We start from the raw sequence: 27,752 nt of genomic DNA, 5'->3' as shown, positions 1-27,752 counted from the left end.
GTTGATTGTTTGAAATGTTAATTCTCCAAAAGTCATGGCTACCCAAGTAATCAGGGCTAAATCTGAATCGCCGAAAATTTCAAAAGCTAAAAACAAAAAATTCAAAATGATTCCCAACTTTTCGAACACCCTGCAAGAGTGCAACTTCTTAGACAATCTGGTTTTAAGACCTCTGCAGGACTTCTAGGATGCCATTTTTATGGCGAGTTGAATAAGTTAATTGATGTCACTGAATATTTTTAGAATATTTGTGGAATTTTGAACAGTGCAGACTTATATGTAAATTGCATGCAACACCCACTTTATACTTTACTTAATGGTGAATGGTCATTTTCCATGTCAATTTTTCAACAAGCAATTTTTCAAAACTTGCACCCCACAGGAGTCCTGCAGCTACATAGACTCTCTAGTCAAACCAGTGGTCACTTGTTTCCATGATGCAGACAGTCGTGTTCAGTACTATGCTTGTGAGGCACTGTACAACATTGTCAAGGTGGCAAGAGGATCAGTCCTTCCACAGTTCAATGAAATATTTGATGGATTGAGTAAGGTAAAATGTTTAACAACTTTTAACTCTCTCAGTTCTAGTTCGCTTTTCCATTGATATGAACTCGAGAGAGTTAAGGCTTTCTTATGTGTCACTAGAAGACATGAGCATTTATATAGAAAATTTCCAAAATCCTCCATGTTCAATGCCTTTCACAGTGCTTCATTTATTCCTTGCGGAACCAAATTATCATTTCATACAACAAACATAGAATAAGCAAAGATGAAAACATGGAAAGCTCTGTGGTTTTTTTTGTTATTTGTTTCGGTTTTTTTTTTTTTTTTTTTTGGGGGGGGGGGGGGGGGGGATTGAAAGTATGATTATTTAAGAGTGTGATGCATGCAAGATAAATATCTGTTATGTCGTATTTATCTTTTTTCTATGTTGTTATATTGCAGTTGAGATCTATTCTTAGAGGCCCAAAAATGTTGCATTTATGCTCTAAAACTCTCCAAAAATCAACCCTTTTGCACTGCGTTACTAGAGGCTGTCACTTGGGCGTTCATGGATAAGATATAGAAAATCCACTAACTAGACTTTTAAAGTCAACAGGAATCACCCAACCTACACAAGAAAAAAATAAAAATATATATATTAAAGTGTTACAATAGTGTCTTGAACCAGGACCCAGCCAAAATTACAAGGCAATAATGCCTTTCTAATTTCCCTCATGCCCCCGGCCTTTCCCATCATTGCCTGATAGCTGTCCAATATCCTTCCTTAACCTAGGCACTGGTGTAACCAACCGAAAGGTGTGAAGATAAGTGTGACCTATAAGAATTTTGCTTATTCAGATCACACCAAGGTCACCTAAATAATTATATGCATGGTTGCCAATTTTCCGTATATTTATGGAATTCAGTATGTTATAAACCCTCAGTATATTTTCCAATCAACTGCTAAACTGAATTAAAGTAAGTACATAATGTCTGTTACTGAAGTTTAGCACTCAGGCAGGGGTCGGTCTATGTGTTTGCATAAAAGTTCAGTAAAATTTTGCCTCCTGAATTGGCATCCCTGTATATGATGAGATTTAATGTAAAGTTAGATATGGAATTGCTTTGATATAACAACCTATTAAATAAAGCAATTGATAAGAGTCTTTCAAAAAAAAATTTTTTTTGATACAACTCAATTTTATCCTTATAGCTTACTGCACATCCAGATCAGAATGTGAAAAATGGGGCAGAACTTTTGGATCGACTGATCAAGGTATTCATTAATTTGTTTGTTTTTTGTTTTATTTTTGTGTGTGTTTTTTTTTGGTTAGTTGATTAATTTAATGAAATGATTATTATTTATATTTTAAAAAACTTTATTTCGCGCAATTTCCAATGAATGTGCTCAAAGTGCTTTTACAAGTGGTCCATAGTCAACAGGATTACTTAACACATGGGTCAAGACAGGGTATCTGTAGGGCAATGTTACACTTTTTTTGTTGACAGAGATTAACTGCCAGGTTTTACACCTGTGTATAGTGAGAGAATGCGAATGGAGAGCCTTTTCCAAGGACTCAACCTTGCATTGCACAGAGCAAGACTTTAACCGTGTCATACCTCAAGACCACAAAAGTTGAATACAATATCAGTGATACAGTACTATCCCAATTAGGCACTCTAACCCAAATGTGTTCACCCTACACCCATACACACATGGTGACACAGCATAAGTATTGTCTCTAGAGTATTAAATATGGATCCATCACCTAGTACAAGATCAAATTTATATATTATAGGCCAGTTTCAATTCATAAACCATATTTTTCTTAATGTGTCTGGAATAAATAAGTACACCCTTTTGACTCTATTTGCTATGCGCACAGTGCGCTGAATAATGATTCAGTGCTCTTAATAAGAATTTATCTAATATTCTAGAATACTTTGTTCTCTATTTTTTTTATTCGCCTTGCTATGAAAAGGCCAAATGTAAGTTGGAACTGTTGTGATTAATTTACTATGACACCCTCTCCTTACCCCTTTCATTTACACGCTCAGATACATCTGCTCGCTGGCAACCATTAAATTAAATCATGTTATTGAGAGAAATAGCTCATTTGGTTTGTTTACATCAAAATAATTTTTGTAGCCCCTATTCTGTCACATGACCATCTATGGCCTCTTTTGTATTATCATTAGGGCATCAGCACGTCTATAGACACATTGCTATGAAGTTAATATTTCAGAATCATGATTAAAAGATGTTAATGCTGGATTGGGTTCCTGAATTCTAGAACTAGGCGCTGATATGACCTAGATGTGTTGCAAGCACCATAAAACCCTTAAAAACAAACAGAGCTGATAACGATATAGATAGCAATGGACTTGGCGTCAATTTCTTGTTTCTGTAGCAGCACCAACAAGATATTGATAATCGCTGCCCTTTGGATAGGATGCTGATCTCTTTTTTTACTAGAGCCATCCAATTGCTGCTGGCTTTAACAGAGGGAAAATAAAAAAGAGCAACTCTTCAGAGTCTCAAACTTAATCAAGTGTTTTCAACCATAACTGAGCTGTGATTTTTCTTTTTGTGCCCTTCTGCCAGGGCATGATAAGATACCATTGCCTTGGCTTTCCATGAAGAAATATAGATAATCCATCAAATAAGATGTCTGATGTCAATAGGAATCACCCACGTTGTCCAAATGAGCAAATTGGGGGTTAATAATCTTGCCCAAGGAAAAAAAAAAAGAAAGTGCCTGAAGCGGGGCTTGAACCCAGGGCCTTCCGGGTCATAGTGCTATTCCTTAACCACTCGGACATTTTTCAAACCCCTTGAGCTGTGATTGTCTCCAATATTAGACTTAATCTATGCATTGTCATAGCCGCTGAAAAGGTAGACTTTTTGGCCTTTAGGTTCTATGTGGAAGATCTTAATTTATTTTCAAAGAAATAAGGCACATAAATACATTGATTGGCTTATATTTTTTTTTAAGTTTACATATCAAAAGAAAAGCAGGAGTATTTGGATACAATTACTGAATCTTGCACTAACCAGAGCATTCAATCATTATTGAAGCGTATCTCAGATTTTGCTCATTTATTTTTCCTAAGTTACAAAGCAATTTACAGTGATGCCAAAACTCCGGTTTCACCAGAAAAAACTCCAGTCTGGAGCAAAAAATTCTGGGCTCCGGGCAACTTCTGTCAAATTCCGGTGAGGTCAATTTGTTCCAAGGATACCCCGCCCCCTTTCCAATAGTATTACAACCATCATCACTACCACTACTACTACAACCACATCATCATTACTACCACTACTACTACAACCATCACCACCACCACATCATCATCAGTACCACAGCTACTACTGCAACCACCACCACCACATCATCATCAGTACCACAACTACTACTGCAACCACCACCAGCACATCATCATCATCACTACCACAACTACCATCACCATTACATTCACCACCACCACATCATCATCACTACCACTACTACTACAACCACCACCACCACATCATCATCACTACCACTACTACCACAACCACCACCACCACATCATCATCACTACCACTACTACTACAACCACCAGCATCACATCATCACTACCACTACTACTACAACCACAACTACCACATCATCATCACGACCTCTACTACTACAACCACCAGCATCACATCATTGCTACCACTACTACTACAACCACCATAACCACATCATCAATACTGCTACTACTGCAACCACCACCACCACCACATCATCACTACCACTACTATTGCAGCCACCACCACCACATCATCATCACTGCAACTACCACTACTACTACAACCACCACCACCACATTATCACTACCACTACTACTACAATACCACCACCACCACCACCACATCATCATTACCACTACTACGACAACCACCACCACCCCACTCATCCACTACACTATATTCACACCACCACCACATCATCATCACTACCAACTACTACAACCACCACTACACACATCATCATCACCACCAACCCACCACCACCAACCACCACATCATCATCACTACCACATACTACTACAACCACCATCACACTACATCATATCACCACCACTACCTACAACCACACACCACCACACATCATCACTCCACCACTACTACAACCACCACTACATCATCACACACTCATACAACCACCACACTATCATCACCACCACTACTACAACCACCACCACATCATCATCACTACCACCACTACTACAACCACCACACCACCACATCTCATCACTACCACCACTACTACAACACCACCACCACCTCATCTCATCACTACCACAACTACTACTACAACCACCACACCACTATCTCACTACTACTACTACTACTAACTACACTACTACTACTACTACTACTACTACTACACTACTACTACTACTACTACTACTACTACTACTCTACTACTACTACTACTACTACTACTACTACTACTAACTACTACTAATACTACTACTACTACTAACTACTACTACTACTACTACTCATACTCACTACTACTACTACTACATACTACTACTACACTACTACTACTACACTACTACTACTACACACACTACTACTACTACTACTACTACTACATACTACACTACTACTTACTACTACTAACTACTACTACACTACTACTATCTACTACTACTACTACTACTACTAACTACTACTACTACTACTACTACTACTACTACTACTACTATACTATACTACTACTACTACTACTACTACTACTACTACTACTACTACTACTATACTACTACTACTACACTACTACTACTACTATACTACTACATACTACTACTACTACTACTACTACTACTACTACTACTACTACTACTACTACTACATACTACTACTTACTACTACTACTATACTACACTACTACTACTACTACTACTACTACTACTACTACTACTATACTACTACTACTACTACAACTACTACTACTATACTATCTTCTACAACCACTACAACATCATCATCACTACCACTACTAATACAACCACCAGCACCACATCATCATCACGACCAGTACTACTACAACGACTACATCTACAACCACCACCACATCATCATTACCACTACTACTGCTACAACCACCACCACATCATCACTACCACTACTACTACAACCACCACTGCCACATCATCATCACTACCATTTGTACTACAACCACCATTACCACCACATCAACATCACTACCACCACTACTACAACCACCACCACGTCATTATCATCACGACCAAAACTATTACAACCACTATACCTCCACCACATCATCATCACTACCACTACTACTTCAACCACCACCACCACCACCACCATATCATCATCACTACCACTAACAACAACCACTATCACATCTTCATCATCACTACCACTATTACTACAACCACCAATACCACATCATCCTCACTACCACCAGTACTACAATCTCTACCATTAGGTTTTGGCACTTTACTTCATTTGAAATAAGGAAACTTTGGGATTGTATTTGGCAATGTGTTTATGTATCATAAAATAATTCTAATCAGTTATTTATTTAGAACTATACAATATGTAAACACAATACCATTCCAATTCCTTTTTCCTGTTTGCGGAAATTCCTCTTTCGGCATTGAAATTCCTACGAGTGGTGTCTGAAACTCCTGTGAGCCATATTTAAAGTTGGCGTCTCTGAATTTATATAAATAAAAGAGTACTTTTTGTTACAAAGATAAATTTTAAAAACTGTGGATTTGTATACAGGATTATTCTTAAATTTTGATATCTTCCCTCCCCCATTTCCCCATTCTATCCCAGGATATTGTCACAGAAAGTTCTTCCTTTGACCTTGGTGCTTTCATACCACTTTTGAGAGAACGAATTTATACCAAGAACCCATTTGCAAGGCAATTTGTGGTCTCATGGGTAATTCTTTGAATTTCTAATTTTAGTTTGATTTCAATACTTACATTTACAGACCATAAAAAGATGTTTTGAGTGGTCAAATTTGGCATATCATATAAAAATATCGTTATTTCACTGAGATTTGGATTTATTATTGTTTTTACTAATAATAGTTATTGTTATTTATTTTTGATAGATATAAATTTGTTTTTTTTGTTGGCTGTGAAAGGTCTGCTTTTAGTGGTGACTCTTATGTAAGTGTTGTAAGTGTTTTATTGTATAGAAACACATATGATTGAACCTGATTAACATTTTCTTGAAAAATGAATATTAAGAGTATATTACAAATGAACTATTTATTCTTTTCAAACCTTTAGAGTTTGAATTTTTAGTTGAAAAACAAATGTTATATATTTACTCTAAACTCAAATCCAATCCTTGATTTCCATGCAATTTTATATTTGATTTTCTCGGTTTAGAATATTTATGGTTATTAGGTTCATGCAAAGGACCACAATTTTATTTTACGTAATGTCAGTTAGATATACAGTTTTTGTTTTATTTTATCTCTATGGTGCCTGTTAAGCTGGACACTTGAGTGGACTGTAATTATTTCTTGCTGGTCCATTGCAAAATAGTCTCAGTCGGATCTTACTTTATAGCAGTATAGATTTGGCCATTATCTTATTTTTCACTGTTCTCTATAACTTCTCTTTCTTCTCCCACTGCCCCTCCCCCTCTCTCTCTCTCTCTCTCTCTCTCTCTCTCTCTCTCTCTCTCTCTCTCTCTCTCTCTCTCTCTCTCTCTCTCTCTCTCTCTCTCTCTCTCTCTCTCTCTCTCTCTCTCTCTCTCTCTCTCTCTCTCTCTCTCTAGCATGCGCACCTCTACTAATCAAATTATCTTAATTTTTCCTCAGTATGCAAAAAGCCTGTTAGGTATGAATGTATCTTCTGAACTCTTTAGAATAAATAAATCCTTTTAAATTATATTATATATCAACCGTTTATAAGGATTTGTTTTGCTTTGTGGGGCGAGGAGCGGGGAAGTGTCTTAGAAGTTCTGTTCAGTTTATTAAATAATTATAAAGATTATATATATTATATTTTTTAATTTCAGATTGAAGTTCTAGATGCTGTTCCTGATATAAATATGTTAGTTCTTCTACCTGAAATTCTAGATGGATTATTCCAGATATTGGGAGATAACAGCCATGAGATACGCAAAATGTAAGTTTGCCGGCCTTTTTAGGTTTGTATTTAGTTCATTTGTTATTTTTTTATTTTATCTCTTCATTGTCTATTTTGTCATTTAATCAATTTTTAAGGGGTACACTTTAAAGACTGAATTTTACATTTTGTGGCTGAGATAAATTTTTTACTTAAAATTTGAATTTTATTTTGTTTTTATTCATTTTTAGGTGTCAGGGAGTTTTAGCAGAATTTCTGGAAGGGATTCGTCGTACAAAGAATGGAGTCAATTTCAAAGCCATGGCTAATATCCTTATCATTCATAGTCAGAGTTCAGGTGAGATGTGTTTTCATGGAATGTGTAACCTTACTTTTTAGAAGAGAGACTTGTTTGAAGCACCTCATACTATCATATTGATAAGTTTATTATTGTGTTATTGCAATTAGTATGATGAAGCATTGTAACAACGCCACTACCACATTATCTCATTCATCTGCAGTGTTTCATTCATCCTGTTTTGTTGATAAAGGGGAAACCTGAAACTTTCATTTGATCTGTTCTTGTAATAAAATTGAAGCTTACATTCAATTTCATATTATTTATCTCTTCGAGCTTTGAGCAGCAACATTTACATTATTTAATCTTTTGGAGGGTAAGTTGTTGATTTTTAAAGTTGACTTTAACAACGACAATTTTTATCTCCTAAAAATTAAAAATTTTTTAAATTGTCAAGTAGGCAGGCCTGACAAAGGGATCGATATCAATCTAATATGTAGTTGAGAGGGTTGTTTTTTTTCAGAACTCCCTGCTTACCCCACTGTGATTGGGTAGCTGTAGAAAGTGGGTTTGGGATAAACTAGCATTATTTCCAAAGGGTAGCAAGCATTTGTTACTGTCTGTTTAATGCTTAAGAAAATTAGATAAACTGCAGTGTATATGAGCTCTATGTCTCCGGGAACTAGTATTTTGGGTTGGTTTTTTTTTATAACTGTCAATTGCATGGTCAGAGGTGGATGCAAATGATTTGCTTACTTAAAGTTTGCAGTGATCTAATCAAAAATTTGATGAAAATTTAAAATTACTATTTTTTTTTTAAAAATATAATTGAACAATATTTCATACTTTGTTTAGTATTTGATAGTATTGATTTATCTAGAAATAGCTTGAATCTTTCAGCTTGTTTTTTTTGTTCCACCCTCCATATAAAAAAAAAAAAATAGATAAAACAACGATTGTCAATTACTGACTCAAATCCTATTTTGATGTAATTTTTGTTTTCAGCTTCTGAAAAGTGATTTTCAATTATTGTCTATATTTAATGCTCAATGCCCGCACCTCCTACCCCCCCCCCTCCCCCCACCTCTCCTATTTTTTAATTTTTTTTTCTTCTCTCAGATGACATCATACAGTTCACAGCCATTTCCTGGTTAAAAGAATTTGTAGCCCTAGCTGGACGTTCCATGTTGCCTCATATGGCAGGGATTTTAACAGCTGTTCTCCCTTGTCTGTCTTATAGAGATGATAGCCATAAAAAGTAAAACAAATTTCCGTTGTATTTTTTTTCTTGTGCAGCAAGCTTGAAAATTTTTGCATCAAATAATACAAATTTTCGATGTGTTTTTAATTTGTTAAACATTTGTGTGGCAAGCTTCAAAATTGTACATATAAAAAAACTGATAAAAACAAGTATGAAATATGCTAGATCAAATCGCTTATCCAGACCAAGGCCTCATGGAACAGGAAGCGCCCAGAATATATGAAAAGTAACCCCATAAGGCATCTCAAAAGACAAAATCAAGTTGCCATTTCAGACTTCACTGATATAATCGTCCCCGACATCACATGTTCAAAGCATTTAAAATTGGAGAAACAGACATCGGAGAATGTGGACAGGTGAAGCAGGATGCCACATATGTTTTGCAGGACTGTACGAGTACAATGAGCAAAGGGCGACCATTTGGCCTGAGAAGACTACACTGAAGTCAAAGCCCTATGGGTCTTCTCATGAGCTTGAGAAGACCGCAGCGTTCCTGCTTCTTATTGACTTTCAGCCATAAAGATATCATGAGGGAAAAGAAGAAGAAGAAGAAAAAACTGATATAAAGATTGTAGTTTTTTAATTATTTTGCAGGTCTTTCAGAAAATTTTATTTTTTATCTAAAGTTTCAATCTTATTTAGTTTCTTAATCTGGGAAAAGAGAAAAAGAAGAATTTTACACTTTCCAGCTTGTTCGGATGTTTTGAAAATAGATTGAAAACATTTACAGTTAACAGTTTATTTTGATATTGAGTAAGCTTACAATTAAGATCTAGAAGAATACATTAACGTAAAAACTCAATTATTATCGATTGACTAAAATTCAACGTATAGGGCTATCAATCAAAAAAGTTAATTGAATCAGTTTTCTCAGTATTTCTGTCTTGTCAAACATTAACAAAAATTATGTTAACGTTAATTGGGTGGAGAAATTCATTCAGTTTTAAAATTTTCACAAAGATGAAATAATAATGATATTTCTTTTACTTAATCTTTACTAGACTCAGATGATGAGACTAAATTTCTTTGAATCCCCCTCCCAAAATTCATCTGCTTAATAATGCAGACTTAACAATTTTCACCATGAGACCAGTAACAGCGATGCTTAAATGGAGCTTTACCATAGGCACTGAACTCATAGTAGAACTGCTTGTAATTTTGATAGCTTAAAGGTGGCACCTGACTTGTAATAAGTAAAAAAAAATTCCCTTTTCTTATCTTAGAATAGAGGACTGGAATGATCCAGGTGTTGGTCGCAGTGCAGTGTCACAAATTTAGTTAGGATGAGATGACTTGCTCATCTTCACACAATGTGACATTGGAAATTGAATGTATCCTCAGGGTGTTAAATAAAGATCATACACGCTGCCCCTAATGTGAAATGTTATAAACACTTAGATTATAATGAAATCACAGAAGTGCTTGATATATATATATATATATATATATATATATATATATATATATATATATAATATATATATTACTTTTAAAATTCTCACTTTGATTTATCTGTTTCTGGCTATGTGGTCTTGTGCTATGACACTCGCCTTCTGATAGGAAGGTCCAGGGTTTGAGTCCTGCTCTGGGCAGCACTTAGTTGAGTCCTTGGAAAAGGCTCTTTACTCACATTCTCTCACCACACCCAGGTGTTAAATGAGTACCTGGCCCTTGACAGCATTTTCTTTGTCGGAAAAAAAAAATTAGTAATATCGCCTAATAGGCATCATGTTTCATCCTACATGTTAAATATTGCTGTTGGCAAGGGACCCCTTTTAAAGCGCTTTGAGCACGTTTATTGGATATTGCACTGTATAAATGCTCAAGTTTTTTTATTTCCATACCAGGGTTCGGGATGCAGCTGAACAACTCAATCTCTCATTACGCAAACTGGTCGAAGTACAGGATGACCAACCCACACCAACCGTGGAGAGCATTACAGACAAGTCCTTACCAAATTCACCGCAGGATGATGGAAAGCTCAGTATAGAAGAAGTGCAAGCTAACAAGTGAGCATTGGATTTTTATTACTGCTGTTGACCTCTGTTGTTGTTATCTAATCTTATCATCATCTTGTTTCATGTGTAGTTCATATACGAGGGTGTACAAATAGGCCATTGTATCATGTCCGTTGGTAGAGTTGTGGTCATGACACTAAAGGACTCTCTGGCATCTTATGTATTCAGATCCATAAGGTCCATGGAGCCTGATTTTATCAGGTTTCTGTAGCATGACATGGACAATAGCTTTAGTCTATTGTTATGTACTTCCCATCGGATTTAACAGTGCCAGCTACCCAATCAATGCTCAATGGATGGAGTAGTAAGGAAAAAAATTTCAACTGCAACTAGGAGTGATACCAATCACTTTGCTTTTGAGGCATTTGCTGTCATCAAGACCCCCCCCCCCCCCTCCCTCTCCCCCGCTGTATACACATTGCATCACCAAGTCAAAGGTCTTGCATAGCTGTCAACTGTCCTGATAAAAATTGGGACTGTCCCGATTTGTATTCTGAGAGAAATTCAAAGAAGAAAAAAATGGGTTGTTTATGTGTATGGAATTGATCCCTGCCTGTCCCGGGATTATGCATTTTTGACAACAAATTAAAAAAATAAAAGATGGAACAGAAAAGGCTCGGCATTTAAATTATATTATATAATAGTCCAAACATACTGCTGTTTTGGATCATGATGGTATTGTGTAGAGTGTCCCGTTTTAGCTCTTTGAAAATTGGCTGCTATGGTATTGCAAGGTTTTGATTATTTTAATTTAAAGAAATCAGCTTGCTTATGAGTGTACATGATTCTATTGATATGATTTTGGAATAGTTCTTTTTCCATTATTCTTGCACTTTGTCCACTGTAACATTTAAACAATTTTGTCCGCACTTAGTCAATATTTTTAGAAGCCACTCTTGCCAATTTTTGGTGGCAATCTCAGTTTTGTGTCATTTGTCAATATTTAAATTAGAAAAAAAATTGATGAAAACTACATAATCTTCAAAGTTCCTCCAAAGAAACCAAACTTAATATCTTTGTCTTTTTCTGTCAAACTGTACGAAAATGACCCTTTATCATATTGTCATTTATATTCCTTCAATTTTGATGTTTTTGACATCTCAGTAAGTGTAAAGTGCATTTGGATGCATTCCGTCTTCAGCAATAACCTTATGTCCAGAGTATCTCTTTGTGTTTACATTATTGTGTTGTTTCATGTTTAATGTAGAGGAAAGCACAACTTTTCATGCAAATATGGTGCAAACTTTCATTGTTGAAGGTCGGTTCATGCTGACCATACAATAGTCAAATTGAGGAACTCACAATAGTGACTGAGTTTGAAAAATAAAATTTGTCGTGGGAGTCAATAGTTTGGATTGCATGACAGTGTGCCGTGTTATCGATTGACTTCTTCTTGCAGCTATGTGGTCTAGTGAAATGACCTTTGAACTGGATGGTTCGAGTCCCGCTCTGACCAGCACATCGATGAGTCCATGGAAAAGGCTCTTTACTCACAGTCTCTCACTGTACTCAGATGAAAAATGATTACCTGGTCGTTAACAGCATTTTCTCTGTCAGAAAAATAATCTAATATTGCCTAGCAGGTGTCATATTCTGTCCTACATGTTAAGTGTTGCTGTCGGATAGGGATACTACATTGTAAAGCGCTTTGAGCATGTGTTTTAGTTTCTCATCACAATTTTTTGTTTCATTCTTTGTGTATATCTGAATATGTGTATGTATGTGTATTTGTCTTAGAGTATTTTTGTTTTCTGACACCTCTCTACGCTCTATTAGTCTTGAAATTAACACGACATTGTAAAGTAATTCTGATTTATCTTTAAACCATTTCAGTGCCATTATACAGCTAGAGATTCTGTCTGTGATTAAAGTGCTGGAGAGACTGCTTGGCCATGAGACTATCCAGACAAGGGTTGCTTCCCTAAAGTGGTTCAATCTCCTCTTAGTTAAAACTCCTAACAAAGTAAGGGACGGGCTATACATTCAGAAAATATTTCATTTTTAATATCTACTACATTTTGATTTAATTGAGATGACGAATTAGGGAGCAGACACTGGTGACTGGTATAAGATATAAATCTTGCACTGCTCAATACATACCATTTCAGATTTATATTGATTAAATCTATATATATATATATATATATATATATATATATCTCGATGACCCGTTGATCAAACCTCTGAAGTAGACTCTTTGCGATACTATACTTCAGAGGTTTTATCAACGGGCCATCGATATATATATATTATATATATATATATATATATATATATATATAATATATATATATATATATATATATATATATATATTGGGAGAGGGGAGAGAAATTGGCCAAAATTCTGATTTTCCGCATCATGCTCAGATTTTGAAGTTACAGATGAAAAATGGGGAAAATATATTTTAACTTAGAATTATGCACCTGTAAATGAATTTCATGATATTGTTGCACAATCATTTTTGACTAATGATTCACCGAAATAAGGATTAATTCATACTTTTGGACTGATACTTTTGTTTTCATGAAATTGAGATATTTTCTTTTTGATGTACAGATTCGTTGCTTTATTTTTTCCAGTAGCTAGTCTGTTTTTATTACAGTTAATGATGCGTAATTAGAATACTGATGGTGTGATTAGAATAGTGACAAGAGCAAAGAATTTTCCAGCCATAGTAAAGGTTTTGTTTTCTTCTTTTTTTTTTTCTTCTTCTTCTTCTTCTTTTTCTTCTTCTTCATCTTCTTCTTCTTCTTCTCCTTCTTCTTCTTCTTCTTCTTCTTCTTTTTCCTCTTCCTTTTCTTCTTCTCTCCTCCTCCTCATCTTCCTCCTCCTCCTCTTCCTCCTCCTCCTTTCCCTCCTCCTTCTTTGTGTTTAACTCGATCACTTATCAAATTGACTAGTATAGAGAAATGTTGTGATCAACATATTGATTTATTTTAACTGTATCTTTATAACAGGCATTCCGTTATATAGACGAGTTCTTTGATCTTCTGATGACAACACTGGCTGATCCGTCAGACGATGTAAGGAGTTTTTTGTTTGTTTTTTTCTCTTTTTTAACCAATTCATTCATTTCACAGACTCTTTTGTAAGCAAAGCTATAATGTAAGAAATGATACCTCAAAGTAATATTATTTCATGGTGAACCTGATGCCCCCCCCCCCCCCCCCCCCCAAACTGTCCCTCAGAGCCATAGCGGGAAACAGGCAATAGCATTTGCTTTCTACCCTTATTGATAGGACGCTAGTCTGTCGTAAAGTATTTTCCGGTAGATCTGACATCCCCAGCTACCCAATCATTGCTGGGTGGACAGGAGGTCAGAAAAACATCTCGACCCTGTTTTTGTGAAGCGAGTGCTCTACCAACTGAGCTATTGGGACCCCCTTGACTTAGAGAATTTGAGTTTAACTCTTTCAGTGCAGAGGCTACCTTCGCATTTCCATAACAAAATGGCTGACACCTGATTGAGGCAGCATGAGAATGACAATCTAAGACAAAGCCACATTCAAATTTGGCGCAAAATCTCAATTAAAATACCTCCCTAAGGCCTATTGAATGTTCTGATGAAAGAAATTATACCATTTGTTCAATTTATAGTACTTTTGTAGAAAGTAGGATTGGATTACATTATTATTTTTGCCTTTCAAGACCAGCCACACTATGCGTCCATTGGCCAGTAGAACAGATTCGACGCTGAAAGAGTTAAATAAATCCGTCATTTTGAAAAGTGAATAAAAACTACTGGATTGAGGTGAAAGGTCATATTCAGTGGATATTGCAGAGCTGCCAACCTCCTCAACAGTCAACCTTGGACCTGTGATGTCAAAAACTGGGATTTTGCAGGCTATTTATATTCTGTTTAGACGACAGTCAAGCAATTTAAAATATGATATTGAATTGAAATAATCGAAATCGCAAAAATCAATATTTGTAACAGGTTTAATCGTAAAAATATTGGACCAATATGGTGTCGTTTTTTGGGGTTTTTGTTGTTTTCTTTTTTTTAATTAATGTTTTATTTAATATACAGTACCGACCTGATACCCATCCATAAACCTTGACTTTAAACCTGAACTCGGGATAGGGGGATTTAAAAAAGGGATATCCTGGTTTTAAAGGGACAGTTGACAGATCTGCAATTGAACTGAACTCGGGATAGGGGGATTTGACCTTAAAAAAGGGATATCCTGGTTTTAAAGGGACAGTTGACAGATCTGCAATTGTGTTACATAAACGCTATAGAAACCAGAATAAACTCCGGCTCCATGGGCCTAGTGGCTTTGAAGGACAATTTTGTGGTATGTAAAGGGCGTCCTGATAGCTCAGTTGGTAAAGCATTCACTTCACATGCAACGGGACTAAGATCAATTCCGTGGGAAGTCAAAAATTTTGTCTTGCCCCCCCCCCCCCCCTCTCAATACTAACATTGATGAAATTTAATCATGGGATTATGTTTGATTGATTTCTTGATTTTGCCAATTTTTTTTTAGAACAAAAATTTGTTGCAATTAACCGAAGTATGTCACAATTGACCAGTGACTTTTATAGAGAATTAATTTCGCTTCTTGGGAAATGTTGCAATTAACCGAAAGTTGCATTTAACCGAGTTGTGAGTATCTGGAGTGAACGGTATTAAAACAATTACTTGTTTTTTTTTTTGTTTTCTTTTCATATCCTCATTACAGGTAGTGTTGTTAGACTTGGAGGTACTGTCAGTAATCTCTTCCAACACATCATGCCAAGCGACCTCTGTCCAGACTGACGGATCAATTTGGGTTAGTTGTTTGTTGCATCTACTTATTAGCAGGTCTGATAACCCAAATTGTTATGGGCTCATTAGTGTATTGGAAATACTCTCAAATCAATGCAAAATATTGTCTTTTACATTAATGTCAACTCAAGCTCATAACTGCATTTGGTTATCAGACCTGCAAATATCTGCACATAGTTGTTTTTCTATTTATAATTATTTAAAATTCTATTGACAAGAACAGATTTGATACATTCTGTTATTGCTTAAATGCTGTTATTGTTATATAAGCTTATATTGTCATTTTAGTCTTTATAACAGTTGAAAAATTGAATTGGTTAATGAATTAATAAAGATTCAAAAGCTCAGTTTTTAAAAAATTTTATTCAGAACTTAGCATGGGAGAATTTTACATTCTACACTTAAATCAGTGCTTTATATTTTTGGACAAGTGAGTTATACTTGCTTTGATAAGGTAAGCTGAAAATATCAATAAATTTAAAATGGCACCAATTTTGAGTGGCAAACCTGTGTTTTATGGTAAAAATGGCACCAATTTTGAGAGGCAAACCTGTGTGTTATAGTAAAAGTAGTCCGTCGTAGCTTTAAGGCTCACAAGACAGTAACTTTGTCCATACTTTGTCACCACTTTAAGAAGGTATTCCTGCAAATGAAGATGCCAACCAGAACTCCGTTCACAAAAATTTGAGTAAGTTTTAAAAAAATTGATTCTATCTCATTAAACCATTAAGCAGTGACCTTTTAAAATAAACAACATCAAAGTTAAACATGCTTTATAAACACCGTGAACAATAATTGACAAATATTATATCTTCATACCTCTATTTTTCCCCTCCTAATCCTCTTCCTCCTCCTCCTCCTCCTCCTCCTCCTCCTCCTCCTCCTCCTCCTCCTCCTCCTCCTCCTCCTCCTTCTCCCTCTTTTTCTTCTCCTCCTTCTTCTTCTTCTTCTTCTTCTTCTTCTTCTTCTTCTTCTTCTTCTTCTTTCTTATTATTATTATTATTATTATTATTATTATTATTATTATTATTATTAATAATAATAACATCATTATTATTATTAAACCACAACAACGATTCCAATACGTAACTATTTTGAAAGTTGAATTATGAAATCATTTTTTTTTAAAAGTTAGATACAATACGTTTTTTTTCTAAACTTTGAATTGCAGACGAGCAATTCATCATCATCAACAAGCCTAGCCTCTGACATCCGCCTAAACAAATACTTTAAGAGATTGATGAATGGCTTACTAGACTGGTTCAAGAAGGACAAACAGTTGCTGGAAGAAAGGGGCTCTTTTATCATAAGGTATGATTGAAACTCCTCCTTATCATAGACCAGTTTGTGAGCAAATGGCAACAAAATTATTCATTTCAGTTTAGTTAGGAGATATGTTTGACTGCTCCTTGACTATCAGATGGAATTGAAAATTGATTTTATTTTCCTCGCAAGGATTAAAATGTGTTCATTACTTCAAGGCCATTTTATGTCGAACCCGTTGCATCCAGGGATATCTGGCAACCACTCTTTTGTTTATAAATATTGGCTTACAATGTGGCCACACTGTACTATTACTGTTATCTGAAACTAGTCTAAGGTGGGATGGAGGGGGGGGGGGGGGGGGGGGGGGGGGGAGGGGTCACGCTTATGAAACTATGGCAAATTTGGTATATAGACAATGCATTAAGCTCGCTTTGGCCTTAACAGTGAAACTGAACTTTTTCCCAAATTGGTCTTTTCTCCTTATTTATCCACTTATAAATGTAGACCATAAATGTTCTGACCATGCAAGGAGATGATTTTGACTGTAATGTGACTCTGGGTTATTGAAGCCCATGATCTCCTGATCCTGAGGAAAGTGCTTACCACCATGCCATAAGCTCTCCTTAGTGGGCAAATCAATGATGCTTTGGCATAGTGATCAATATTTTCCTTATTTCTCTGCCGTCTATCTGGGTTTTTAAGTTATGTATCTATGTTTTAATTGTTTTTTTTTTGTTTTTTTTTGTAGTTGGCTGTAGAAGCGTTTTCAGCCCAAAATGTTCTGTGTTTGTTTTGGGGGTTTTTTTTTTTGTTCTTTTTTTTTTTTAAGCTATTATATTCCTTTTTGTTGATTATTTTTTTATGTATGAAATGTACTCTTTCATCATCAGATTATTAAAGTAATTGTAAAGCATTTAGAACATGATAATTATCATGAATAATTTCCAGTCATTCAATCACATCACAATTTGCTTCACACATTGAGGCTAAAAATCTAAGATTAAATACAAATTCAGTTCAGATAATATTAAAAGAGAAAAATTGACATTTTTATGATTTTTCCCTTTACTACAAATTCTTTTTGTTTCTCTGCTTTTTGTAAAGCATAATAACGCCCCGACTAATTGTGTTATAAAAAAATCATAAAGTATAATTTGGTTTTTGAAAAAAATTAGTGAGTTAGAAGTGATATAAATGTAACTAAATCAGGAGAATATGTCAAAAAACTTGTTGTTTAACTCTCTGACAATGGTTCATTTATAACTAGTTTGATGGACAAGAACTTGACTATAATATGTATGCATTCTTTTTTATTTCTTTTTTACAACTAATCACTACTATTCATATTGTTTCTTTTAAATTAGACAATTGTCGGTATATCTGAGTGCTGAAGGTATATTCAGTAGCTTGGCTGAAATCTTAATAGAGGAGGAAGACCTCGTGTTTACCTGCACAATGGTACAGTCCCTCAACACCATCCTACTTACATCTACGGAAATCTTTGAACTCCGATCACAGCTCAAAGAACTCAGTACAGAGGTTTGTTTTGCTTTAAGTTTATCAATTAATATTTTTATTTTTGCAGATCACCAGTTTTGTGATTCTAATCCTACTGACTCCCTATTCAATTTTTGAAGTTTAGATCATCTCAGGCAAAATACAGTGGCCACCGTATAAAACAGGCATTTTGGGTGACAAATAAATGTGTTATAAGCCAGAGTGGGTAAAAGACAAAGAAGCTGGGAGTGGAGGGTATGTGGAGGAGGGGGGGGGGGGGGGGGAATAACACTGAATAATTTAGGTGGCAAGAAAAAGGAAAGTTTTACTCATAAATTTCTGTATAATTTTTGTGTGGTTTTGTTGCCTTGTGGTATGATAATTGTGACCCTTCGCCTCAAAACGGTATTAAGTCTGGTTGGTTAAGATATTAAAAATTGAATTCATAGCCAGAAATATCAGATGTGTTGAGTTTGTATGTTTTATTGAGGAGAATGGATACCATATTGAAGAGTGCTAATGCCAACAATTTATATTTTTACAAGTATAACATTTTCATTCCGACATAATACCGTTTTGAGACGATGGGTCACAATTAGTTTGTGATTTGTTGTTCAAGTTCAAAGTCAAGTCTATAAATACAAAAGGCACACTGTGCCCAGTACCACAAATCTTATACACATCACTTATATTTATCACAGTACACGAATCCTGTCACTCTAGTCATTCAATCCTCCCAGTGTTCTTTTGTATGTGAAAAACTTATTGAAATAATGTTGGGCCTTCGAATTCTATTATGTCATGGGGTGGTTTGTTCCATTTGTGTATTGTTTGAGGGAAAAAAAATAAATATTTGTATGTGTATGTTCTTGCGAATGGCTGGTGAGATTTGTCGATGTGATGAAGCCTGGTTGAATGCCTGTTTTATGAATTGCTAATGTAGTTTGGAACGTTTATGGCTGAGTGTTTGCTTTTGACTTTAGGTCCTGGGTTTGAGTCCTGCTTTGGGTAGTACAGTCATTGGAAAAGGCTCTTCACTCATATTTTATCACGTATTTAGATATAAATACTTCTTTTTCTTCTTCTTCTTCTTCTTCTTCTTCTTCTTCTTCTTCTTCTTCTTCTTCTTCTTCTTCTTCTTCTTCTTCTTCTTCTTCTTCTTCTTCTTCTTCTTCTTCTCCTTCTTCTTCTTCTTCTTCTTCTTCTCTTCTTCTTCTCTCTTCTCTCTTCTCTCTTCTTCTTCTTCTTCTTCTTCTTCTTCTTCTTCTTTTTCTTCTTCTTCTTCTTCTTCTTCTTCTTCTTCTTCTTCTTCTTCTTCTTCTTCTTCTTCTTCTTCTTCTTCTCTTCTTCTTCTTCTTCTTTCTCTTCTTCTTCTTCTTCTTCTTCTTCTCTCTTCTTCTTCTTCTTCTTCTTCTTCTTCTTCTTCTTCTTCTTCTTCTTCTTCTTCTTCTTCTTCTTCTTCTTCTTCTTCTTCTTCTTCTTCTTCTTCTTCTTCTTCTTCTTCTTCTTCTTCTTCTTTTTCTTCTTCTTTTTATTATTATTATTTATTTATTATTATTATTATTATTATTATTATTATTATTATTATTATTATTATTATTATTATTATATTCACAGGAGAGCTGTTCTTTATTCTGCTGTCTATTCAAGTGTTGGTGTCACAGTCCTATATCCCTTTTGTCCCTTTGTTATTTGACACAAAATTATGCCCAGGCTTACCGACTCATGCAGATCTTGTATCCTTTTCACATTCGAAACATCTGTTTTCATTTTCTTTGTCAATAACATAATTCTACATGCAAAAAGATTTGCCCATGTAATAATAAGTAAAAAATAAAAAAATTATAAAGAAAGAAATACAGAAATAAATAGATTTATATAATTTTGAATTACTAGTAATGAATAGAACATATCAAGGCTGGTCAGTGCTCAATTATTTTTAGAAATCCAATTCTATAGTGTTTTATTGACCCTACTTTCTTATTAATGGCACAGATTTGATCTCAAATTGTTCCAAGTACCATTAAACTCCTTAAAGAAGACGTGATACAAGACTCTTTGAATATTTTTAGGGTGTCTTTATAACAGTTTTACAATAAAACATTTACTTCTGTTTATCACTCTTAATTTATGTGTTGATTTTTTCTTTTCATTCTTTAAATTCCTTAATCCATTTTAAAGCGGAGACTTGGAAGTGACAGTAGATTTCCTCAAAGAAATTGACAAACTGGTTCAATTGATTGAGTCTCCCATATTTGCATGTAAGTCAATTTTACACTCAGCAGATTATTTAACTCTCTCCATACCAGCCATTTTCCAGATTTTCCCCAAAACTTCACACCCAATCTGTACAAAAATAAATTTATTTCACTCAAACACAAAATCTGTTAGTTCTTGCTATACATATATTTTTTTTTTCTGCTAAACGAGCTCTTCAACACGGTGTTACCATACTTTAACTATAGCAAACATTTTTATTCAAATATTATGATGTACAAAAGAAATTGGATTCAGTAGTCTGATGACACGTCACCCGGCAATGGCGGCCATCTTGGTTCTAAACAAAGAAAATCATTACTTTTTATTCTTTTAGCTGGCTAGAACTTTTCATATGTCTTGTGATCAGAATGTGTAAAAGTCAAAACATGATCAAATTTATGGGTTTTTTTCCCTCTGGATACGCTTTTATGGTTGCCGGAGAAATATTTCATACGGGCGTCCGCCATTGTTCCGATAGTTTAGAGCCAGTGTTACTAAGTTACCGTGCGTCATTAGGAAGGAAGTAACGTTACGGCTATTGAATCCTATTTGAATGACAATAATATTGGCTGCATCGTAACAAATGTGACGGTTTCCCCTATGTGTGGCAATGAGAGAGTTAAACCATTTAGGTCATAAGAATTCCAGCATTTCCATCATTGTATCACTGGCTCTGTGGTGGCATGTTGTCTCGTCTCGACTCACAACAAAGTTAAGTGATGTTGAGCATAGTCAGGAGCAATATGAGGATGGGTGGCAATGTTCTCATAATTCGTCCAAGTGCTGTGTTTTTGGTTAAGGGGGGAGCGACATTAAAAATGATGAATTTTGACCCAGTTTGCTAAAAATTAGATTTTGGTGGGATGTTGTCATGTGACCATTTGTCTGCATAAAAAATTGCATGAGAACTTCATCTTCATTTTTTTTCAACTCAAAAAAACGTATTTTGGTATGGTTAAATCCATAGTTTCAGTGGACTGATTTCATGAAAGAATATCAAATAGTCTTTATAACTAAGTAAAGGCAAAAACATATCAATTAAAAGTAAAAACTCTCCTCTATCTTCAACAACCAATCACTTTGTTCTTAATTATGTCATGTGGTCACAATCTAATCAGAGAGCGAGAGGAGAGTTTTTCCCTAAACACGTTTACTTTGACTTTTAAATACGTTTTTCTCAAAACTGCAATTTTCGTCACTAAAAACCTATCTCCTCCCTCAGGTTTCAACCAATCTTCTTCAAACTTTCTACAAATGTGTGTCATACAAATACGCAGGTCCTCTAGGAGCCAGATTTGTGAAAAAAAATAAGTTTTATGAGTAATTTCAAATCATGCAACTTTTTTCAAGGGGAATAATCGAGTAATAACTTTGAACTTAATTTTTAAAGTTTCTAATTAAAAAATTAAAAATCGGGCTTCTAGAGCCTCTTTATTTTCCTTTTTTCTACCTTTGGCCAAAATATTATGGCAATCGGTTGATAAACAAAAAAGCCTTTGACTTTTAAGGTGTGTTGTTTATTTTCCAATATGGCGTCGTTTCCATAGCAACGTGCAACTTTTTTCGAAAAAAAATATATGCAATCATCCTTCCCAAACATATACATTATGACTGTGCATAGAAGTTTAGGATATTTCATCAAATAAAAAAAATGACCCTTTAGTGTCGCTCCCCCCCTTAAGACATTTTACACACATTACCCCTCTTAATTCAGCTGTGAGCAAGTACCTGGCTGTAGGCAGATACATATATTGTAAGAGCGCAAACACAAAAAATCAGGCAACATTTACCGTGTGAAATAGAATTGTGGTTCTATAAGGCCTTCTGATTAAATAAATGAAGCATTGTGAAGCGTATTGATCATGTCGAATCTATGGTAATGCCCAATATCAATGTTTATATTTGTATATACTTGTTAACTCCACAAATGATAAATAAAGAAATTATTTTAAATTACTAATTTATATCCAGTTGCATCTTTATAATCCGGAACTCCACAATCACAATATCTCCATTATCCAGACAGGTCGCCTGGGGACGGATTTTTTCTTCTTTATTTGTACTCCATAATCCTGAAATTCTTGTTTCCAGATCCAAACATATATTTTGGGAACAAGCCATTAAAATATAGAGGATTCATGACTCTATAATCCTAACATCACATTGACTGATACCATCTGTCCATTTACTCTTGTTCAATTCAATTGACAAATGATTAAAGAATGATCCGATTTAAAACGCTTTGTTACATCCAATTAATTACGGTCAAGTGTGTAATTTGTTTGTCTAGCCAGCCCTGTCATTGGCAGACAGCCCAACATCCTCAATCAATGTGGTGAAGCAGTGTGTGTGTGTGTGTGTGTGTGTGTGTGCATTAATCAACAGGTGTCAATCAGTGTAACTGGTCAGTTTACACTATCCGAAAGGCACCAAACCAACCCCCGTCATTTGTATTAATGTCATTGGGCATACAAAGGCTGTTCATTTCCAATTAAGGTAAAGATAAATCTTGTTGGCCGCTTAATCTCGCCGCCGTTTGACACTGCTACGTTTCAGTCGTCCTTATAATTGTAAATCTGTTCTCACCTTTTCACTTGCCTCAAGTGCTCATCAAGAACAAGCACTATCCTACTCATTCTCATAAATTTCAACATGTGAGCACCTTCAGCAAAGAGAATGAGAGTCAGATACCACCACAAGTAAAAAGAGAAATCAGCGTGGAAAAAAATGACCATCCTAAAATGACAATCTACACATTTCAAGAATTCATGAAAGAGAATTTTGCGCTTAACATTGGAAGATCAACTTAAAGTGACATCTTGAAAGAAGTGATATAGTCCTGTTGCTGACTTAAATTACTGTGGACCGAGGTCAAAACTACCAACAGTGTTTACCACTTTTCGGAATTGATTCTATGATGTGTATGTTTCTGTAATTGGACAAAATGCCGGGAATGGAGTGTTCAGATTAGAGATGTGACTGAGGCTCCCTGGCTGGGTTTACAATGATATATTTTTCCAAAAGGCCATATGTGATCAATCGTCTCAAAAGGGTATGATATCAGGGTGAACCTAATGCTTATAATTAAATTTTAAACTTAACCGGTGATAAAATTTAAGCCACAATCACAGATAAATGACTTCTGTTGAGTTTTGACTTTTAACTCTCTTCAAGAATGTGCTCTCAGATTCATCTACAGTGACTATACAGACACTTACGAAGACTTATTAACAAAGGCTAAAGTTATCCCCTTGAAACCAAACGAATTATGGCAACAGAAACATTCAAAATTTTTTACAAGTTATCCCCAAAATGTCTAGAAGATTTAGTAATTTTTAAAGAAAGAATACTTGATTTTAGGCACATCAATACTGTTAATGTCACAAACATCAAAACAACCCATTTCGGTAAACAGTCCTTTTGTTATGCCACTGCAGTTTCATGGAATAATCTGTCAGAGCACATGAGAATGGAGACAGATTTGAATAGGTTTGAGAGTCTCTTATGACTAAAGTGGCAGCTTCTCAGACTGGTTCAGATCTGTTTTCTGTCCCCTTAAGCATATTTGATATTCATATTTAATGAAACAGTGAGACATGTCAATTTTTATGTATAATATATAGTATTTGATGTGTGCAAAGTATTTTCTTAAATTATTATGTCGGCGAAAAGCCTTAAAGGGCTTACTTATTTTAAATCAGATTTTATCAAGAAGATATTATACATCATTAAAAAAAAAATTATTACTTTTATATTTTATTGTCATTGTTAATAGTTATTGTTAGGTATAAACGATGTATGCATAATATGTAGTTTTACCAACAATACATAATGTATTCATTCATTCATTCATTCATTCTTACGGACCATTTTCCAGATTTCCCCCAAAACGTCATATTCATTCAACATAAAGATACATTTTTTAAACTCTAACTCAAAAGGAATAAGTACATGGTATACATGATTTTGCTCAGCAAAATTATCTCTACAACCCAATATTAAGTTCTTATAACTTTAACAAAATATTTCTTCAAAAGAAATGTGAATGAGAAAGATATTGGTTGTATCATAATGAAAGTGACGATTTTCCTATAGTGTGTATGGAATGGATTTTTAAAAATAAAAAGCTTCAGCTTTCTAATTCTGACTGATTTGACTTTAATAACTAAAATAATAATGATAATAATAATAATAATAATAATAATAATAATAATAATAATAATAATAATAATAATAATAATAATAATGTATTGTATTCGTTGAGTTCTCTACCATATCATGAGGAAGTGCTCAGAGCACTTTACAGGGGCATCAGCAATTCAATTTGGAAAATAAGATGCCTCGTAAGATGCTTTTTAAACATAACTTCCGATGAACAATGTCAGCGTTCTTTTGGAAGTTTGTTTCAGAGGATTGGGACAATCCTAGAAAAAGAACAAGATCTTCTTCATCCACTACATTGTGACATAATACCAGATTGATGCATTGGGTTATATACAGCGGCAAATTTTCATTTCCTCTCACTCAAGTCACCTGTGATATTTCCTTCCTGTTCCAGTCCTACAATTTCTGTCAGTACTTATTGCCAATCAGGTACTCTTTTACACCAATGCTGATTTTGGATAATGTGAGTAAAGTGCCTTTCCCTAAGACATAGCTTTGTGATCATTTGACCCCTTCTGATCAAATCTGACAATTCTTAGAATAAGATGGCTGAGTGGATAAGATATTACATCAACATCAGGAGGTCAAGGATCACGCCTTTTTTTCAGCATCTCCTTAATATTCTTGAGGAAGAAAATTAATTCATATTGATCACTTTTCAGGGCTGCACTGCAGTTTTGGATATTTCAGTCTCTCTTTGAAATAGCCCCTGAAAACCAAATTTTTCCCTCTTATTAGGAAATAAGACTTTGCAGCCTCAGACCCTTCAACACCAGTGTGCTTTATAATGCATGTTTTTTTCAGGTTTTTAATATGTACAGCTGTTGGCTCCTCAATTGTACATTCTTAGTGTGTCAATTAATACGAGAATTTTATCCACATTATTACAATAAATCACTATTGTGTTTTTTAATTTTTGTTCTTTTTAAAAAAAATTCTTTTACAGATTTGCGTGTCCAGCTCCTCGAGGCCCACAACAATCCGGAGCTGATCAAAAGTCTGTATGGACTCCTCATGATTCTTCCTCAGTCCGAGTCTTTCAAGTTGCTCAGAAACCGACTGGAATGCATTCCACAAATCCATTTAACCATTCCTCTAGATTCACCGTAAGTCTATGTAGATGTGTTGCCTATATTAAGTAATTTGTTTTTTTTGCGGGGGGGGGGGGGGGGGGGGGGGGGGGAATTGATTGTTTTTTTGTTTGATTTTTTTCCTTTCTTTTCTTTTCTTTTTTTTTATTGAACTGTAGAAACAATGGTCCCATGTCTAGTTTACCCGATCCGAAAGCGAGTGTCATACCTCAAGACCACATAGCCACAGTTGATGCAAAGAATTAGACGTGAATAAAGGCTCTTACAAATAGATACAAGACAAATAAAACCCAAGATGTTTCAATATTCAGCCATCTTCAAGGGATGGCAGACAGTCATTAAAATAGATGTGAAACATTATAAACATTATTTATGTCCCATCTCCTCAAGAGAGTATTATGTTGGAGTGAAACAGATGACAAAAAAAGTTATTATAAAGCCATGTGGCTATGTGGTCTAGTGGTATGACACTCGCTTTCGGATCGGAAGGTCCTGGGTTCAAGCCTCGCTCGATGCATAGTTGAGTCCTTGGAAAAGGCTCTTTATACCATTTTCTCACCGTACTCAGGTGTAAAATGAGTGCCTGACCGTTAACAGCGTTGTCTCTGTCCGAAAATTTTTTAATATCGCCTAACAAGCGTCATGTCCCGTCCTACATGTTAAATGTTGCTGTTGGCCAGGGACCCCTTGTAAAGAGCTTTGAGCACATTTAGTGTCTATTGCACTATATAAAAGCTCAATTTTTTTTGGTTAAAAGCCATACCGGCCAGGTTTGTGAAATGGTGGTCTTTGTTTCTTTTAGATACTATATTGATTCTGCTCAATCACAGACATAAAATTATGCTCAGCCGAAAGTTTTTGACCACAAAATAGATTAGCTTCTGAGTCACCCCGAGATAATACCATAATACCACCCTGATGTGGTTCACATAGGGGAAAAGAGAGGTTAGTTATAAAATGAAGCATATTTTTGTTGTGTTGAAAATATAACAAAAACAAAGATATAAATAAGTACATGATATTTTGATTGTGTCACTGGTGATGAACAAAAGTTAGCAGCTTCAAAATTTTTTTTTTTTAATGTGGAATATGTAATAGTTATGGCTCATATTGGTTCCTTGTAATATTATTTTGTTCTTTTGAATTCTTGGAATTTCTATGAATACTTTAATTTCAGGCACTGTAGTATCCTCTTCAAATCACATTATGAGAAGGTTTTGGACAGATATAAATACAACTAATCTCTTCTTCCCTTTTAAACAGGAGATCAAAAATAGGAGAAGACCGGCGTCTAGTTTCCAGAATCAACTTCGATGAGCTCATTACTCATTTCTTGACAGTCCAGAAGAAGCACAAAAATTACAAACGTAAACAAGTGGCTTACAAGATTAATTCAGCCAAGAACCTGGATTTGAAATAGCAAATTATGTTGATTAACTTAGTCTTAGTTCGTATTTTAGAAGATTGGCATCTTATTTATTATGAAAGGTATGATAGTGAGATGTTACTTTACTCTTGTGGATGTGATGTGTATTTTGTTGAG

At 34.9% G+C, this 27,752-nt stretch overlaps 1 protein-coding gene across 2 annotated transcripts in view; it reads left to right on the top strand.

The window, feature by feature from the left end:
- Positions 1-27,752, top strand: part of LOC144976924 (protein VAC14 homolog) — a 30,439-nt gene extending 2,687 nt beyond the window's left edge. Inside the window, exons 3-18 of one of the 2 annotated variants that reach the window (XM_078921532.1) lie at positions 383-550; positions 1,697-1,759; positions 6,329-6,436; positions 7,532-7,641; positions 7,833-7,939; positions 8,999-9,137; positions 10,988-11,149; positions 12,992-13,121; positions 14,119-14,184; positions 15,847-15,936; positions 17,104-17,243; positions 18,563-18,737; positions 20,313-20,431; positions 20,877-20,956; positions 26,065-26,224; positions 27,473-27,752. In XM_078921532.1, coding sequence (XP_078777658.1) covers positions 383-550; positions 1,697-1,759; positions 6,329-6,436; positions 7,532-7,641; positions 7,833-7,939; positions 8,999-9,137; positions 10,988-11,149; positions 12,992-13,121; positions 14,119-14,184; positions 15,847-15,936; positions 17,104-17,243; positions 18,563-18,737; positions 20,313-20,431; positions 20,877-20,956; positions 26,065-26,224; positions 27,473-27,629 — 1,974 coding nt within the window. In that variant the 3' untranslated portion in view covers positions 27,630-27,752. Of the gene's footprint in view, positions 1-355; positions 551-1,696; positions 1,760-6,328; positions 6,437-7,531; positions 7,642-7,832; positions 7,940-8,998; positions 9,138-10,987; positions 11,150-12,991; positions 13,122-14,118; positions 14,185-15,846; positions 15,937-17,103; positions 17,244-18,562; positions 18,738-20,312; positions 20,432-20,876; positions 20,957-26,064; positions 26,225-27,472 lie in introns of both variants that reach the window. The other variant, XM_078921531.1, reaches the window with a different exon arrangement.

This window comes from Berghia stephanieae, chromosome 7, assembly GCF_034508935.2.
Source record: "Berghia stephanieae isolate SIO BIC M18660-M18661 chromosome 7, UCSD_Bste_1.3, whole genome shotgun sequence".
In the NCBI taxonomy this organism is placed as follows: domain Eukaryota; kingdom Metazoa; phylum Mollusca; class Gastropoda; order Nudibranchia; family Aeolidiidae; genus Berghia; species Berghia stephanieae.
This window is presented reverse-complemented; position numbering and strand designations above follow the sequence as displayed.